This window comes from Salmo salar, chromosome 09 (genome assembly GCF_965601325.2).
Source record: "Salmo salar chromosome 09, fSalSal1, whole genome shotgun sequence".
Classification (NCBI taxonomy): domain Eukaryota; kingdom Metazoa; phylum Chordata; class Actinopteri; order Salmoniformes; family Salmonidae; genus Salmo; species Salmo salar.
In genome coordinates, this window is record NC_138299.1 from 78,824,955 (window position 1) to 78,846,066 (window position 21,112).

General features: G+C 42.0%; 1 protein-coding gene across 1 annotated transcript in view; it reads right to left on the reverse strand.

Annotated features, from left to right (window-relative positions):
* Window positions 1-609: 609 nt before the first annotated feature.
* Window positions 610-21,112, reverse strand: part of trpc7b (transient receptor potential cation channel, subfamily C, member 7b) — a 58,327-nt gene continuing 37,824 nt past the window's right edge. Inside the window, exons 8-11 of the mRNA XM_082955953.1 lie at window positions 19,965-20,186; window positions 12,457-12,537; window positions 7,257-7,332; window positions 610-2,380 (exon numbers count right to left, since the gene is read on the reverse strand). Of these exons, the coding sequence (XP_082812079.1) occupies window positions 2,238-2,380; window positions 7,257-7,332; window positions 12,457-12,537; window positions 19,965-20,186 (522 nt within the window). The 3' untranslated portion in view covers window positions 610-2,237. The remainder of the gene's footprint in view (window positions 2,381-7,256; window positions 7,333-12,456; window positions 12,538-19,964; window positions 20,187-21,112) is intronic.

The following is a 21,112-nucleotide window of genomic DNA, read 5'->3' on the forward strand; positions in this document are numbered from 1 at the left end:
GTCTTCCTGTCTAGTAAAACACCATACAAGGCCAGGTATATGTTAACGTTTTATGGATTAACTTTAAAGGCTGACTTTTACAGGAGTTCATGACCCCAGCCTGTTTAACTCCAGACTATTCAGACATCATTACAGATTGAAAGAATACTGAGTGAAGATGGGACATCCTAGGTAAACATGTGGATCCATAACATTGTGAATACAGAGTGAATATGGGACATCCTCGGTAAACATGTGGATCCATAACATTGTGAATACAGAGTGAAGATGGGACATCCTCGGTAAACACGTGGATCCATAACATTGTGACACACTATTCCCACAAGGTCATGTGGGGAGTCTTTGTGAGTTCTCACGCAAATAAACAATTACACACACACACACACTGAACAAAAAGGTCTTTATGCACAGATAGTTGTTGTGGGATGTTTGATTTGCATATGTAGAGTTGCTAGGTGACATGTTTAATTGAGTGGAATGGACCAATTATTAATAGATTTTAAATGAGTGTGTGTGTGTGTGTGTGTGTGTGTGTGTGTGTGTGTGTGTGTGTGTGTGTGTGTGTGTGTGTGTGTGTGTGTGTGTGTGTGTGTGTGTATTTGTGTACTGTGTTGTGGTTGTGTGTGTCATCAGTAGATGACTGTATACAGTGTGTGTGCAGGTTTACACAATATCTATCGGGCCACATTTGCCCAGGTTGGGTGTGTGTGCCCACAGTCTGTTTTCACAATGCACGAACAGACTGTTTGCGCAGTGTGTGTGCATATCTGTGTTTGGTTGTGTGTGTGCGCGCATTTGTGTGTGTGTGGCGGTGCCCTTGCCAGTGCGTACAGACATAATGACGTGGTCGCCAGAGGTTCGGTCTTGCTTGCCTGCGTGTAATTGAGCTGACAACAGAACAATCATCACATTTCTCAGCTCAATAAAATCACAGGTTGTCCAGACTGATTAATAAACAGAATTAAATCAGACTAAACAATATCCAGTTTATTCCTTTTAATATACAAGATTTTTTTCCCTTTTTTCCGCTACTAGTGAAAAATACAGTATATTGAGTCTCTATTCTGTTTGGTTTCTATGAGTGAAAATGTTGTGTTTTTATTAACAAACAATTACAATTTTCGTTGAACTCTTCAAAGTGACTCACACATATAGTTAGATAGTCTCTCTGTCTCTCTCTGTCTCTCTCTCTCTCTCTCTGTCTCTCTCTCTCTCTCTCTCTCTCTCTCTCCCCCTCTCTCGCTTACGCACGCACACACACGCACACACACACACACACAACAAAGATAGAGTTTAAAGTTCCAAATGTTATTTCAATAACCATTTACAGTGTGCAGTCTACACTGTCCGATCAGGTGTGAATTTATTCTGAGCATGGTAGGGTAGATAGACTGAGTACAGACAGTGTACTGAAGCCAACATGCCCTCAACAGCTGGAGTTCAGAACCAATATATTCTAGGTGCCCATGAGAGAACCAATCAAAGTCCTGCAGGTAAGCAGATGATGGTCTGAGCGTGTTCAGGTTGTCATGTGATAAACAGACCACTTTTTAATCAGCACTTTATTAGGAGTTATACAGTAATTGGCTTACCCAGGTGTGTGTGTGTGTGTGTGTGTGTGTGTGTGTGTGTGTGTGTGTGTGTGTGTGTGTGTGTGTTTGAGCTCCTCCAGTGTTTGTGAACCTATGGACATTGGACAATGTGTTAATTAGATTGCCAACTCTATAAAAAATGTTCATTATATTTATCTTCCTGAAACAGTGGACTGCTATATGGCACAATACCTCAGGTACAGACACCATAACAATACCTCTGGTAGAAATACCATCACAGTGATTTTTCAACTTCTGTTCTCTCCCTCTCTCCCGCTCACTCTCTCTGTCCCCATGGTAAGGTGAGCTGATGTATTTTGGCAATGTGTTTTGGAGGGATGACCTCTCTCTTTGCTGCGTCAGAATTCTACTCTTAATCATCCCCTATGTACCCCTCATACTGCTCAGAGCCTCCTTCCTCTCTTTCAGTCCTCTCTCCTGCCTCTCTCACTCTCTATTCCATCCCACCTCTCTCCCCCTTCATCTCTTCTTCTCACCTCCATCTGTCCCACTTTCTCTCTTTGTCTCTTTCTCTGTCCACCAGCTCTCCCCCTCTTCTCTCCTCTCTATCCCTTTCTTCCCACTTCTCTCCCTCTGTCTATTTTCAGGTCTCCCCCTTCCCCCTCTCCCCCTCCCCCTTCTCTCTCAGGGTCTTTTGGTGGTGTTCTTGACAAACTTGTCACTGAGTTGTGTGATGAGGTCAGCCAGTTCTCCAGTGGCCTGAGACTTTTCCTCCAGGAGCTCATAGCGCAGGCTGGAGATGTCCTGCTTGATCTCCTTCAGCTCACCTATAAGACACAAACACACACAGCCAGACAGTCACACACAAACCAAAACATATGAATGAAATACATAAAACAAACGCAAAGAAACACAAACATCAGTCTGGAGATGTCCAGTATTACCTCATTACAAATCTTCACTTAAAAAAACAAATTGTAAAATTTTGCTCATAATAGTCTTCTGTTAGTCCACACTGATAATTGAAGCTACTGTAGGATAAAATACACACTGACAACATCAACCCAGTCACACTCACACTGACCACATTAACCCAGTCACACTCACACTGACCACATTAACCCAGTCACACTCACACTGACAACATTAACCCAGTCACACTCACACTGACCACATTAACCCAGTCACACTCACACTGACAACATTAACCCAGTCACACTCACACTGACAACATTAACCCAGTCACACTCACACTGACCACATTAACCCAGTCACACTCACACTGACCACATTAACCCAGTCACACTCACATTGACCACATCAACCCAGTCACACTCACACTGACCACATCAACCCAGTCACACTCACACTGACCACATCAACCCAGTCACACTCACACTGACCACATTAACCCAGTCACACTCACACTGACAACATTAACCCAGTCACACTCACACTGACCACATTAACCCAGTCATACTCACACTGACCACATCAACCCAGTCACACTCACACTGACCACATCAACCCAGTCACACTCACACTGACAACATTAACCCAGTCACACTCACACTGACAACATTAACCCAGTCACACTCACACTGACAACATTAACCCAGTCACACACACTGACAACATTAACCCAGTCACACTCACACTGACCACATTAACCCAGTCACACTCACACTGACAACATTAACCCAGTCACACTCACACTGACAACATCAACCCAGTCACACTCACACTGACCATATTAACCCAGTCAAACTGACCACACCAACCCAGTCACACTGACACTGACCACATTAACCCAGTCACACTCACACTGACCACATTAACCCAGTCACACTCACACTGACAACATCAACCCAGTCACACTCACACTGACAACATTAACTCAGTCACACTCACACTGACCACATTAACCCAGTCACACACACACTGACCACATTAACCCAGTCACACTCACACTGACAACAGCAACCCAGTCACACTCACACTGACAACATCAACCCAGTCACACTCACAACATCAACCCAGTCACACTCACAACATCAACCCAGTCACACTCACAACATCAACCCAGTCACACTCACACTGACCACATCAACCCAGTCACACTCACAACATCAACCCAGTCACACTCACAACATCAACCCAGTCACACTCACACTGACCACATCAACCCAGTCACACTCACACTGACAACATTAACCCAGTCACACTCACACTGACCACATTAACCCAGTCACACTCACACTGACCACACCAACCCAGTCACACTCACACTGACCACATCAACCCAGTCACACTCACAACATCAACCCAGTCACACTCACAACATCAACCCAGTCACACTCACACTGACCACATCAACCCAGTCACACTCACACTGACAACATTAACCCAGTCACACTCACACTGACAACATCAACCCAGTCACACTCACACTGACAACATTAACTCAGTCACACTCACACTGACCACATTAACCCAGTCACACACACACTGACCACATTAACCCAGTCACACACACACTGACCACATTAACCCAGTCACACTCACACTGACAACAGCAACCCAGTCACACTCACACTGACAACATCAACCCAGTCACACTCACAACATCAACCCAGTCACACTCACAACATCAACCCAGTCACACTCACAACATCAACCCAGTCACACTCACACTGACCACATCAACCCAGTCACACTCACAACATCAACCCAGTCACACTCACAACATCAACCCAGTCACACTCACACTGACCACATCAACCCAGTCACACTCACACTGACAACATTAACCCAGTCACACTCACACTGACCACATTAACCCAGTCACACTCACACTGACCACACCAACCCAGTCACACTCACACTGACCACATCAACCCAGTCACACTCACAACATCAACCCAGTCACACTCACAACATCAACCCAGTCACACTCACAACATCAACCCAGTCACACTCACACTGACCACACCAACCCAGTCATACTCACACTGACCACATTAACCCAGTCACACTCACACTGACCACACCAACCCAGTCACACTCACACTGACATTAACCCAGTCACACTCACACTGACCACATTAACCCAGTCACACTCACACTGACCACATTAACCCCGTCACACTCACACTGACAACATTAACCCAGTCACACTCACACTGACCACATTAACCCAGTCACACTCACACTGACAACATTAACCCAGTCACACTCACACTGACCACATTAACCAAGTCACACTCACACTGATAACATTAACCCAGTCACACTCACACTGACAACAATAACCCAGTCACACTCACACTGACCACATTAACCCAGTCACACTCACACTGACCACATTAACCCAGTCACACTCACATTGACCACATCAACCCAGTCACACTCACACTGACCACATCAACCCAGTCACACTCACACTGACCACATCAACCCAGTCACACTCACACTGACCACATCAACCCAGTCACACTCACACTGACCACATTAACCCAGTCACACTCACACTGACAACATTAACCCAGTCACACTCACACTGACCACATTAACCCAGTCATACTCACACTGACCACATCAACCCAGTCACACTCACACTGACCACATCAACCCAGTCACACTCACACTGACAACATTAACCCAGTCACACTCACACTGACAACATTAACCCAGTCACACACACTGACAACATTAATTAACCCAGTCACACTCACACTGACCACATTAACCCAGTCACACTCACACTGACAACATTAACCCAGTCACACTCACACTGACAACATCAACCCAGTCACACTCACACTGACCACATTAACCCAGTCACACTCACACTGACCACACCAACCCAGTCACACTGACACTGACCACATTAACCCAGTCACACTCACACTGACCACATTAACCCAGTCACACTCACACTGACAACATCAACCCAGTCACACTCACACTGACAACATTAACTCAGTCACACTCACACTGACCACATTAACCCAGTCACACACACACTGACCACATTAACCCAGTCACACACACACTGACCACATTAACCCAGTCACACTCACACTGACAACAGCAACCCAGTCACACTCACACTGACAACATCAACCCAGTCACACTCACAACATCAACCCAGTCACACTCACAACATCAACCCAGTCACACTCACAACATCAACCCAGTCACACTCACACTGACCACATCAACCCAGTCACACTGACCACATCAACCCAGTCACACTCACAACATCAACCCAGTCACACTCACAACATCAACCCAGTCACACTCACACTGACCACATCAACCCAGTCACACTCACACTGACAACATTAACCCAGTCACACTCACACTGACAACATTAACCCAGTCACACTCACACTGACCACACCAACCCAGTCACACTCACACTGACCACATCAACCCAGTCACACTCACAACATCAACCCAGTCACACTCACAACATCAACCCAGTCACACTCACACTGACCACATCAACCCAGTCACACTCACACTGACAACATTAACCCAGTCACACTCACACTGACAACATCAACCCAGTCACACTCACACTGACAACATTAACTCAGTCACACTCACACTGACCACATTAACCCAGTCACACACACACTGACCACATTAACCCAGTCACACACACACTGACCACATTAACCCAGTCACACTCACACTGACAACAGCAACCCAGTCACACTCACACTGACAACATCAACCCAGTCACACTCACAACATCAACCCAGTCACACTCACACTGACCACATCAACCCAGTCACACTCACAACATCAACCCAGTCACACTCACAACATCAACCCAGTCACACTCACACTGACCACATCAACCCAGTCACACTCACACTGACAACATTAACCCAGTCACACTCACACTGACCACATTAACCCAGTCACACTCACACTGACCACACCAACCCAGTCACACTCACACTGACCACATCAACCCAGTCACACTCACAACATCAACCCAGTCACACTCACAACATCAACCCAGTCACACTCACAACATCAACCCAGTCACACTCACAACATCAACCCAGTCACACTCACACTGACCACACCAACCCAGTCATACTCACACTGACCACATTAACCCAGTCACACTCACACTGACCACACCAACCCAGTCACACTCACACTGACCACACCAACCCAGTCACACTCACACTGACCACACCAACCCAGTCACACTCACAACATTAACCCAGTCACACTCACACTGACCACATCAACCCAGTCACACTCACACTGACCACATCAACCCAGTCACACTCACACTCACCACATTAACCCAGTCACACTCACACTGACAACATCAACCCAGTCACACTCACACTGACCACATTAACCCAGTCACACTCACACTGACCACATTAACCCAGTCACACTCACACTGACCACATCAACCCAGTCACACTCACACTGACCACATTAACCCAGTCACACTCACACTGACAACATCAACCCAGTCACACTCACACTCACACTGACCACATCAACCCAGTCACACTCACACTGACCACACCAACCCAGTTACAATCACAACACACACCCAGTTACAATCACAACAGCAACCCAGTCACACTCACAACAGCAACCCAGTCAGGAAGAATCTGGTGAGGTACATAAAGTCGACGTTAAAGGAGATTAGATCCTTACCTTCATTGACGTCATCATTCTCTCTGTCAACCTGAGCCTTCAGAACATACCGCTTAATGAGACGCTTCATGATCTTCTGCAGGAGGAGAGAGTGGAGAGAGGGATGAGGGGAGAGGAGGATGGGAGGAGAGTGCAGAGAGGTGAGAAAATATGAAAGGGAGAGTAGAGGTGGAGAGGAGAGAGTTGGAGTTATGAAAGCTGAAAATATTATACTAGGTTATTAAACGAAACTAAAACTAATCATGACAAAACTATTTAGCAAACTGAAATAAAATAATTAACAAACCCATAAGAAAAACTAAAACTTTACTGAAACTATTATCTCTAACCCCAAAACGAATAAAACCCATCATGAATTATGTGAATGTTTATTTTTTTTACTTTGGGCAGTACTCTAATGGTGTTTAAGATACTGAATGTGGTGGGTAAATGTGGACATGTTTCAAAAATGCCTTGCTTGTTCATCACTATTTAACCTTTATTTAACTAGCCAAGTCAGTTAAGAACTAATTTTTATTTACAATGACAGCCTACCGGGAACAATGGGTTAACTGCCTTGTTCAGGGGCAAAACAACAGATTATCACCTTGTCACCTCGGGGATTCGAACCAGCAACATTTCAGTTACTGGCCCAACGCTCTAACCACTAGGCTACCTGCTGCCCTGAACTAGCACTAGCTATCATTAGCTAACAGGGGAAAAAACTGCTAGGTGGCTAACTAATGCTAAAAAGTATTAGATTGGTGTAAACATGGGCGAGAGAGAGTTACCTTCCAACATATTTTTGGCACCAGTCTCTGCACTATTCCTTTAAATCCAAGTCACATCGAGATTGATTTTATAATTTAAACATAACCTAACCTTAGCCCCTGAGAACCCATACAGCCATAGGGTTCTCATTTGAACAATTGACCCCAGTGGGGCAACTGTACCAACACTTTATCTACACGTTGATAATTACTACAGGCAATACATACGCTTTTGGAAACCTCAGAAATTCTACTTTCAAATGTACCTTGAACACTCGGTTTAATTATCAACCAAAAATAACTTTACGAATACAAAAGATACACTTATTATGCGTGTTTACCTCAACGATTCCCACTGAGGTTTTGCAAGACACTTCCTGAGCTAATGGAAACTCGGGTGGGAACAACAAAAAAAAACATCAGCTCAAAGCTGTGTTAAATAAAACATTAACTGTTTTACCACAGATTTCCACAGAGGTTGTCTTTTGTAAAGTTATTTTGTGATGATAATTAAGTTGAGTGTTCAAGGTTTCCAAAACCATATTGCAATAACGGGTAAATTGTTTCTAGACAGATCAATTGTTTTCTTGACCAAATGACCAGCCAATCAATAGGGACGTGGAACGACTCCAACGTAGCATTGGTGTCATGAGAAGGCCTAACCTAACCTAACCTATGACCTGACCCATCACCTTATGTATTACTGCTCCCAGTTGGAAGAAGTGACCTAAAAAAACGCTCACCACACAATTTGCTCCTAGCCTCTCACACTTTCTGTCGCTAACACTAAAATTGAAATTAAATAATATAAAAATGAAATAGAAACATTTGTATACAACTATAACTAAATACAACTAATATAAAAACACAAAACTATAATAACATTGAAGCAGTGTTGGAAAAAGTACCCAATTGTCATACTTGAGTAAAGGTAAAGATACCTTTATAGAAAATAACTGCCTAGTTAAATAAAGGTTAAATAAAAATGTAAAATTAAAACAGAAAAGTGAAAGTCATCCAGTAAAATACTACTTGAGTAAAAGTATAAAAGTATTTGGTTTCAAATATACTGAAGTATCAAAAGTAAAAGTAAAAGTAGAAATAATTTCACATTCCTTATATTAACCAAACAAGGCAGGACAATTTAATTTGTAATTTTTTTATTTACGGATAGCGAGGGGCGCACTCCAAGTATTTGTGTTTAGTGATTCCGCCAGATCAGAGGCTGTAAGGATAACCAGGGATGTTCTCTTGATAAGTGTGTGAATTTGAAAATGTTCCTGTTCTGCTAAGCATTTGAAATGTTTAACACTTTTGGGTGTAAAATGTATGGAGTAAAAAGCACATCATTTTCTTTAGGAATGTAGTGAAGTCAAAAGTAAAAGTTGTCGAAAAATATAAATAGTAAAGTAAAGTAAGTACAGATACCCCTCAAAAACTACTTAACTAGTACTTTAAGTATTTTTTCTTACAGTTGAAGTCGGAAGTCGCACGGGGGGCCAGTACAATTTTTTTTTTTTAAATGCATGAAATGAAAATGAAATGTATGTATTCACTACTGTAAGTCGCTCTAAGTCACTGTATCACAATTCCAAAGGATCAGAAGTTTACATACACTACGTTGACTGTGCCTTTAAACAGCTTTGAAAATTCCAGAAAATGATTTCATGGCATTAGAAGCTTCTGATAGGCTAATTGACAATTTGAGACAATTGGAGGTGTACCCGTGGATGTATTTCAAGGCCTACCTTCAAAGTCAGTGCCTCTTTGCTTGACATCATGGGAAAATCAAAAGAAATCAGAAATCAAATGCCTGAAGGTACAACGTTCATCTGTACAAACAATAGTACACAAGTATAAACACCATGGGACCACACAGCCATCATACCGCTCAGGAAGGAGACGCATTCTGTCTCCTAGAGATGAAAGTACTGTGGTGTGAAAAGTGCAAATCAATCCCAGAACAACAGCAAAGGACCTTGTGAAGATGCTGGAGGAGACAGGTACGAAGGTATCTATAACCACAATAAAACGAGTCCTATATCGACATAACCTGAAAGGCCGCTCAGCAAGGAAGAAGTCACTGATCCAAAACCGCCATAAAAAAGCCAGACTACGATTTTCAACTGCACATGGGGACAAAGTTCGTACTTCTTGGAGAAATGTCCTCTGGTCTGATGGAAGAAAAATATAACTGTTTGGCCATAATGACCATCGTTATGTTTGGAGGAAAAAGGGGGAGGCTTGCAAGCCGAAGAACACCATCCCAACCGTGAAGCACGGGGGTGGCAGCATCATATTGTGGGGGTGCTTTGCTGCAGGAGGGACTGGTGCACAAGTGTCATATATAAAAATAAAGCTTAACTTCTTGTTAACCTGTTTAGGATAGGGCGCAGTATTTTCACGGCCGGATAAAAAACGTACCCGATTTAATCTGGTTATTACTCCTGCCCAGAAACTAGAATATGCATATAATTATTTTATTTGGATAGAAAACACCCTAAAGTTTCTAAAACTGTTTGAATGGTGTCTGTGAGTATAACAGAACTCATTTGGCAGGCCAAAACCTGAGAAGATTCCATACAGGAAGTGCCCTCTCTGACCATTTCTTGGCCTTCTATAGCCTCTTTATGGAAAACAGAGGATCTCTGCTGTAACGTGACATTTTCTAAGGCTCCCATAGGCTCTCAGAAGGCGCCAGAACGGGGAATGATGACTCTGCAGTCCCTGGGCGGAAAACAGTAGGGGATTTGGATAGTGGTAGATCTGAGAACAATGACACGGGCGTGCGCGTGAAGACACCATTTTCTTCTTTCAGTCTTTGAACGAAAACAACGTCTCCCGGTCGGAATATTATCGCTATTTTACGAGAAAAATCGCATAAAAATTGATTTTAAACAGCGTTTGACCATGCTTCGAAGTACGGTAATGGAATATTTTGAATTTTTTTGTCACGATATGCGCCGTCGCGTCACCCTTCGGATAGTGTCTTGAACGCAAGAACAAAACGCCGCTATTTGGATATAACTATGGATTATTTGGAACCAAAACAACATTGGGTGTTGAAGTAGAAGTCCTGGGAATGCATTCTGATGAAGAACAGCAAAGGTAATCCAATTTTTCTTATAGTAAATCTGAGTTTGGTGAGTGCCAAACTTGGTGGGTGTCAAAATAGCTAGCCATGATGGCCGGGCTATCTACTCAGAATATTGCAAAATGTGCTTTCACCGAAAAGCTATTTTAAAATCGGACACCGCGATTGCATAAAGGAGTTCTGTATCTATAATTTGTGAACGTTTATCGTGAGTAATTTAGTAAATTCACCGGAAGTTTCGGTGGGTATGCTAGTTCTGAACAAAACATGCTAATGTAAAAAGCTGGTTTTTGATATAAATATGAACTTGATTGAACAAAACATGCATGTATTGTATAACATAATGTCCTAGGAGTGTCATCTGATGAAGATCATCAAAGGTTAGTGCTGCATTTAGCTGTGGTTTTGGTTTTTGTGACATTATATGCTAGCTTGAAAAATGGGTGTCTGATTATTTCTGGCTGGGTACTCTCCTGACATAATGTAATGTTTTGCTTTCGTTGTAAAGCCTTTTTGAAATCGGACAATGTGGTTAGATAAAGGAGAGTCTTGTCTTTAAAATGGTGTAAAATAGTCATATGTTTGAAAAATTTAAGTTTTGGGATTTTTGAGGAGTTTGTAATTCGCGCCACGCTCTATCATTGGATATTGGCGAGGCGTTCCGCTAGCGGAGCATCTAGATGTAAGAGGTTAATCCAACCGCTGTGTCAGATTTCAAAAAGGCTTTACGGCGAAAGCACACCATGTGATTATCTGAGGACAGCGCCCCGCATACAAAAGCATGAAAAACATTTTTCAACCAGGCAGGTGCGCCACGAAAGTCAGAAATAGACATATAATAAATGCCTTACCTTTGAAGATCTTCTTCTGTTGGCACTCCAAAAGGTCCCAGCTACATCACAAATGTTCCTTTTTTTCGATAAAGTCCTTTATAACCCCAAAAACTCAGTTTAGCTGGTGCACTTCATTCAATAATCCACCGGTTTCCCTCCTTCAAAATGCATACAAAATGAATCCAAAACGTTACCAATAAATAAATGACCTGCTTCCACACACACCATTTCTCGGTACAGCGTTAAACCGATATGCAGTCGGTCTCAACATCTATCTGACTCGATAATTGTCTATTTCTCCCTAGCTCTATCATTCTTTTTCCTTCTGTGCCCCCATTCCCCTCTGACTTTTTCTCACCTATTACCCTCCTACACCCATCTTTCTTTCTTTCTTTCTTTCCTTCTTTCTTTCTTTCTTTCTTTCTTTCTTTCTTTCTTTCTTTCTTTCTTTCTTTCTTTCTTTCTTTCTTTCTTTCTTTCTTTCTTTCTTTCTTTCTTTCTTTCTTTCTTTCTTTCTTTCTTACCTGGTATCTGGTAGGGTGTTTGATAGGTTTTCTGAGAGTGGACTCCTCTCGTAGTCGACCATGTGCCATGTAGCGTTCACCCTACAAAAAGACAACATGAGTTATACATATATAAACAGAGGAAACCCTGTGCACAGCAGTGCATCTAGATCAGGGATCTCCAACCCTGTTCCTACACAGCTACCGTCCTGTAGGTTCACTCTAACCCTAATCTAGAAAACCTGATTGTAATAAATAGCTTGTTTATAAGCTGAATCAGGTTACTTACAACTGGGGTTGGAGTGAAAACCTACAGGAGGGTAGCTCACCAGGAACAGGGTTGGAGAGCCCTGCTCTAAATCCAGGTGCTGGTATTGGCAGGAACAACAAGTATTCCGGAATTCAGTATGCAGGAACAAACAGTATTCAATATTCAGTATGTAGGAACAACTAGTATTCTGAAATTCAGTATGCAGGAACAAATAGTATTCAATATTCAGTATGTAGGAACAACTAATAGTCAATATTCAATATGCAGGAACAACTAGTATTCCGAAATTCAGTATGCAGGAACAACTCGTATTAAATATTCAGTATGCAGGAGCAACTACTATTCAGTATGCAGGAACAACTAGTATTCAATATTCATTATGCAGAAACAACTAGTAGTCAATATTCAGTATGCAGGAACAACTAGTATTACATTTTCACTATGCAGGAACAACTAGTATTCAGTATGCAGGAACAACTAGTATTCAATATTCATTATGCAGAAACAACTAGTAGTCAATATTCAGTATGCAGAAACAACTAGTAGTCAATATTCAGTATGCAGGAAAAACTAGTATTCAGTAATCAGATTGCAGAAACAACTAGTATTCAATATTCAGTATGCAGGAACAACTAGTATTCAGTATTCAATATGCAGGAACGACAAGTATTCAGTTTGCAGGAACAACTAGTAATCAATATTCAATAGGCAGGAATGACAAGTATTCAATATGCAGGAACAACTAGTAGTCAATATTCAGTATACAGGAAAAACTAGTATTCAGTAATCAGATTGCATGAACAACTAGTATTCAATATTCAGTATGCAGGAACAACTAGTATTCAGTATTCAATATGCAGGAACGACAAGTATTCAGTTTGCAGGAACAACTAGTAATCAATATTCAATAGGCAGGAATGACAAGTATTCAATATGCAGGAACAACTAGTAGTCAATATTCAGTATACAGGAAAAACTAGTATTCAGTAATCAGATTGCAGGAACAACTAGTATTCAGTATGCAGGAACAACTAGTATTCAATATTCAGTATGCAGGAACAACTAGTATTCAATATTCAGTATGCAGGACCAACTAGTAGTCAATATTCAGTATGCAGGAAACTAGTATTCAGTATGCAGGAAAAACTAGTATTCAATATTCAGTATGCAGGAACAACTAGTATTCAATATTCAGTATGTAGGAACAACTAGTATTCAATATTCAGTAGGCAGGAATGACAAGTATTCAGTATTCAGTATGTAGGAACAACTACAGAAGACAGGCGATCAACCTTGACTTTAGTTGTATTTATTCATATTTTTCATGTATATGAGGAGATGTTAGCCACAACAACACAACATAAGCTATACTGTATATGAGGAGAAGTCAGCCACAACAACACAAAATGAGCTATATATGAGGAGAAGTCAGCCACAACAACATTAGTTATATTTAAGGACAAGTTAGCCACAACAACATGAGCTATACATGAGGAGGAGTTATCCACAACAACACAACATAAGCTGTAAATGAGGAGAAGTTAGCCACAACAACAGGAGCTATACATGAGGAGGAGTTATCCACAACAACACAACATAAGCTGTAAATGAGGAGAAGTTAGCCACAACAACACAACATAAGCTGTAAATGAGGAGAAGTTAGCCACAACAACACAACATAAGCTGTAAATGAGGAGATGTTAGCCACAACAACACAACATGAGCTATATATGAGGAGAAGTTAGCCACAACATGAGCTATATATGAGGAGAAGTTAGCCACAACACAACATGAGCTATACTGTATATGAGGAGAAGTTAGCCACAACAACACAACATGAGCTATATACGAGAAGTTAGCCACAACAACACAACATGAGCTATATATGAGGAGAAGTTAGCCACAACAACACAACATGAGCTATATATGAGGAGAAGTTAGCTACATCAACACAACATGAACTATATATGAGGAGAAGTCAGCCACAACAACATGAGCTATATTTAAGGACAAGTTAGCCACAACAACAGGAGCTATACATGAGGAGGAGTTATCCACAACAACACAACATAAGCTGTAAATGAGGAGAAGTTAGCCACAACAACACAACATGAGCTATTTATGAGGAGAAGTTAGCCACAAAAACACAACATGAGATACATACGAGGAGGTGTTAGCCACAACAACACAACATGAGCTATATACGAGGAGAAGTTAGCCACAACAACACAACATGAGCTATATATGAGGAAGAGTTATCCACAACATAAGCTGTAAATAAGGAGAAGTTATCCATAACAACACAACATAAGCTGTAAATGAGGAGAAGTTAGCAACAACAACACAACATGAACTATATATGAGGAGAAGTTAGCAACAACAACACAACATGAACTATGTATGAGGAGAAGTTAGCAACAACAACATGAACTATATATGAGGAGAAGTTAGCCACAACAACACAACATGAGCTATATACGAGGAGAAGTTAGCCATTACAACACAACATGATATATATGAGGAGAAATTAGCCACAACAACACAACATGAGCTATATATGAGGAGGAGTTATCCACAACAAAACAACATGAGCTATTTATGAAGAGAAGTTAGCCACAACAACACAACATGAGCTATATATGAGGAGAAGTTAGCCACAACACAACATGAGCTATATATGAGGAGGAGTTATCCACAACAACACAGCAAAAGCTGTAAATAAGGAGGAGTTATCCACAACAACACAGCAAAAGCTGTAAATAAGGAGAAGTTAGCCACAACAACACAACATAAGCTGTAAATGAGGAGAAGTTATCCACAACAACACAACATGAGCTAACCGGTGTCTGTATATAGCCTCGCTAATTTTATAGCCTCGCTACAGTATATAGCCTCGCTACTGTTCTTTTTCACTGTCTTTTTACTGTTGTTTTATTTCTTTACTTACCTATTGTTCACCTAATACCTTTTTTGCACCATTGGTTAGAGCCTGTAAATAAGCATTTCACTGCAAGGTCTGCACCTGTTGTATTCGGCGCACGTGACAAAACAAACTTTGATTTGATATGCGGAGAAGTTAGCCAAAAGAAAACAACATGAGCAATATATGAGGAGAAGTTAGCCACAACAACACAACATGAGCTATATATGAGGAGAAGTTAGCCACAACAACACAACATGAGCTATATATGAGGAGGAGTTATCCACAAAAACACAAAATAAGCTGTAAATGAGGAGAAGTTAGCTACATCAACACAACATGAACTATATATGAGGAGAAGTCAGCCACAACAACATGAGCTATATTTAAGGACAAGTTAGCCACAACAACAGGAGCTATACATGAGGAGGAGTTATCCACAACAACACAACATAAGCTGTAAATGAGGAGAAGTTAGCCACAACAACACAACATGAGCTATTTATGAGGAGAAGTTAGCCACAAAAACACAACATGAGATACATACGAGGAGGTGTTAGCCACAACAACACAACATGAGCTATATACGAGGAGAAGTTAGCCACAACAACACAACATGAGCTATATATGAGGAGAAGTTAGCCACAACAACACAACATGAGCTATATATGAGAAAGAGTTATCCACAACATAAGCTGTAAATGAGGAGAAGTTATCCATAACAACACAACATAAGCTGTAAATGAGGAGAAGTTAGCAACAACAACACAACATGAACTATATATGAGGAGAAGTTAGCAACAACAACATGAACTATATATGAGGAGAAGTTAGCCACAACAACACAACATGAGCTATATACGAGGAGAAGTTAGCCATTACAACACAACATGATATATATGAGGAGAAATTAGCCACAACAACACATGAGCTACATATGAGGAGGAGTTATCCACAACAAAACAGCATGAGCTATTTATGAAGAGAAGTTAGCCACAACAACACAACATGAGCTATATATGAGGAGAAGTTAGCCACAACAACACAACATGAGCTATAAATGAGGAGGAGTTAGCCACAACACAACATGATATATATATGAGGAGAAGTTAGACACAACAACACAACATGAGCTATATAAACTCCCCTTTTTCAGGACCCTGTCTCTCAAAGATGTTTTGTAAAAATCCAAATAACCTCACAGATCTTCATGGTAAAGGGTTTAAACACTGTTTCCCATGCTTGTTCAATGAACCATAAACAATTAATGGACATGCACCTGTGGAACGGTCGTTAAGACACTAACAGCTTACAGACGGTAGACAATTAAGGTCACAGTTATGAAAACTTATGACACTACAGAGGCCTTTCTACTGACTGAAAAACACCAAAAGAAAGATGCCCAGGGTCCCTGCTCATCTGCGTGAACGTGCCTAAGGCATGCTGCAAGGAGGCATGAGGACTGCAGATGTGGCCAGGGCAATAAATTGCAATGTCCGTACTGTGAGACGCCTAAGACAGCGCTACAGAGAGACAGGACGGACAACTGATCGTTCTCGCAGTGGCAGACCACGTGTCACAACACCTGCACAGGATCGGTACATCCGAACATCACACCTGTGGGACAGGTACAGGATGGCAACAACAACTGCCTGAGTTACACCAGGAACGCACAATCCCTCCATCAGTGCTCAGACTGTCCGCAATAGGCTGAGAGAGGCTGGACTGAGGGCTTGTAGGCCTGTTGTAAGGCAGGTCCTCACCAGACATCACCGGCAACAACGTTGCCTATGGGCACAAACCCACCGTCGCTGGATCAGACAGGACTGGCAAAAAGTGCTCTTCACTGATGAGTTGCGGTTTTGTCTCACCAGGGGTGATGGTCGGATTTGCGTTTATCGTCGAAGGAATGAGCGTTACACCGAGGCCTGTACTCTGGAGCGGGATCGATTTGGAGGTGGAGCGTCCATCATGGTCTGGGGCGGTGTGTCACAGCATCATAGGACTGAGCTTGTTGTCAATGCCGGCAATCTCAACACTGTGTGTTACAGGGAAGACATCCTTCTCCCTCATGTGGTACCCTTCCTGCAGGCTCATCCTGACATGACCCTTCAGCATGACCCTCTAGCATGACAACAAGCCATACTACTCGTTCTGTGCGTGATTTCCTGCAAGACAGGAATGTCAGTATTCTTCCATGGCCAGCGAAGAGTCCGGATCTCAATCCCATTGAGCACGTCTGGGACCTGTTAGATCGGAGGGTGAGGGCTAGGGCCATTCCCCCCAGAAATGTCCGGGAACTTGCACGACCCTTGGTAGAAGAGTGGGGTAACATCTCACAGCAAGATCTGGCAAATCTGGTGCAGTCCATGAGAAGGAGATGCACTGCAGTACTTAATGCAGCTGGTGGCCACACCAGATACTGACTGTTACTTTTGATTTTGACCACCCCTTTGTTCAGGGACACATTACTCCATTTCTGTTAGTCACATGTCTGTGGAACTTGTTCAGTGTATGTCTCAGTTGTTGAATCTTGTTATGTTCATACAAATATTTCCACATGTTAAGTTTGCTGAAAATAAACACAGTTGACAGTGAGAGGGCGTTTATTTTTTTGCTGAGTTCATGAGTAGAAGTCAGCCACAGCAACACGAGCTATAGATGAGGAGTTAGCCACAACAACACAACATGTGCTGTATATGAGGAGAAGTCAGCCACAACAACACAACATGAGAAGCTAGAGAGGAGGTTAGAGAGCATGAAAGCCAGATGAGTCAGATATAGATATGTAAACCATAGAAAATAACAATCAAGGCTGATCTAGCCGGTACCCCCACGGTCTGCGTTACCCTCAGTGAGGGCATGAATGCCAACCCCACTTCTAGTGTGAATTTCCCTCCATCTTTGTCTCCCTCTCCTTTCAATTTCTGTCAAATTAGATGGAAATTCTCCCAAAAATATTTGACATGTTAAATGTATTTATATGTTATATTTAATTCTGTGGTGCAAACTTGATTCCTGTGATCTTGGAATAATGTGTATCGGGTTAGGGGAGGGTTTGGCCGAGGGTCTTTACAAGTAGGCCGTCATTGTAAATAAGAATTTGCTTTTAACTGACTTGCCTGGTTAAATAAAGGTAAAAAAAACCCCCAAAAAACAAGTACTCTCTGCTGTTCTAACTAACACTGACCTGCTTTTATTGTCCTCTTTTAGCTTTATTTAGTGTCCTTATTTTCATTTTGGCAGGAGATGCGCTCAGACAGACAGACAGACAGACAGACAGACAGACAGACAGACAGACAGACAGACAGACAGACAGACAGACAGACAGACAGACAGACAGACAGACAGACAGACAGACAGACAGACAGACAGACAGACAGACAGACAGACCACTGGGGCTTGTAAGGCTGCCAAGCTTGGTATTGTCAGTGGCATGGCAAGACAAGACATGGCACCAAACTGCAATGGCTCCTGAAACCCCAGACAGACACACACACTAACTCATGCACGCACGCACTCCCACAGACACACACGACTGCACGCACGCACGTACAGACACACACACAATCTCACTTGACATTTTGCTAATTTTCCAGAGGTGTAGTGTGAGTCTATGTATCGATTGCTCACCTCCTGCTCAGTTCTGTTCCATAGTCAAGCCATTAGGTCTCTGCGTACCCATAGAGGCAGATCTATGATACATCCTGAAGCATTTGAAAAACAGGTAACTGTCAAATAAAGGAAACACCAACATAAAGTGTCTTAATGGGGCGTTAGGCCACCATGAGCCACCAGAACAGCTTCAATGCACCCTGGCATAGATTCTACAAGTGTCTGGAACTCTATTGGAGGGAAGCGACACCATTTTTGCATGAGAAATTCCATAATTTGTTGTTTTGTTAATGGTGGTGGAAAACGCTGTTTCAGGCGTCGCTCCAGAATCTCCCATAAGTGTTCAATTGGGTTGAGACCTGGTGACAGAGACACACACACATAAAAACACACGCACAAACACACACATAAAAACACACACACAAACACACACACCCTTTAAATCCCCTATGCTCTTTGAGACCCGTCTTTCAAAGTCATTGAGATCTCTTCTTCTAGCCTCCCACCCTGGACGTTCAGCTGTGTCTTGGCAAGACAGATTTACCCAGGATCAAATTCTCACCTTGTATTCCAATAAGCTAAACAAACAAAACACATTTTTTATATGTCTTATCATCTTATTATGAAAATCGCTTCGTATCAGATCAAACACCTACTAGCATCTACAATATCTATTGACACAATTAGGGTTTGACTTTTGACCTTTGTCCTCTCCCCTCTGGCCTTAAATCGTGAGTTGAGCATGCCCATCTCCAGCTCGTTGTCGTGGCGAAGGTCCTTGGCCTTGCAGAAGTGAACAAGGCCGGCCTTGGTGCGGAGGACCAGGTAGTACCAGGACTTGGGAGACGGCACCATGTTGAAGGGAGCGGGCAGAGTACGACCCTCGTCAAAGTAGGACATCCACAGCTTGGCACGGGCAAACTTCCACTCTACATCTGCATCTGTCTGGAGGGGACAAACACGCATGTAGAAACGGACACAAACAAACAAATGGATGCACAAATGTAAAAAAATGCATATTGGTTGTATCATTGCACAGGCACATGTGATTAACAATATACATTGCTTTGGCTAAACATGTATTAATGAATTAAAAGGACCCTACTAGGATTATACATCAACATGCAAAATTGAATAATTCCTGATGAATGGGTCATTAATAGGACTGACCTCTGTAGGAATGAGTTATTAATAGGACTGACCTCTATATGAATGGGTTATTAATAGGACGGACCTCTATATGAATGAGTCATTAATAGGACTGACCTCTGTAGGAATGAGTTATTAATAGGACTGACCTCTATATGAATGGGCTATTAATAGGACGGACCTCTATATGAATGAGTTATTAATAAGACTCAACACTATTAATAAGACTGACCTCTATATGAATGGGTTATTAATAGGACTGGGCTCTATTTCAATGGATTATTAATAGGACTGACCTCTATATGAATGAGTTATGAATAGGACTGACCTCTATATGAATGAGTTATGAATAGGACTGACCTCTATATGAATGGGTTATTAATAGGACTGACCTCTATATGAATGGGTTATTAATAGGACTGACGTCTATATGAATGAGTTATTAATAGGACTGACCTCTATAGGAATGGGTTATTAATAGGACTGACCTCTATAGGAATGGGTTATTAATAGGACTGACCTCTATATGAATAGGTTATTAATAGGACTGACCTCTATATGAATGGGTTATTAATAGGACCGACCTCTATATGAATGAGTTAATAATAAGACTGACCTCTATATGAATGGGTGATTAATAGGACTGACCTTTATATGAATGGGTTATTAATAGGACTGACCTATATATGAATGAGTCATTAATCACCGGACGTGCTACCTGT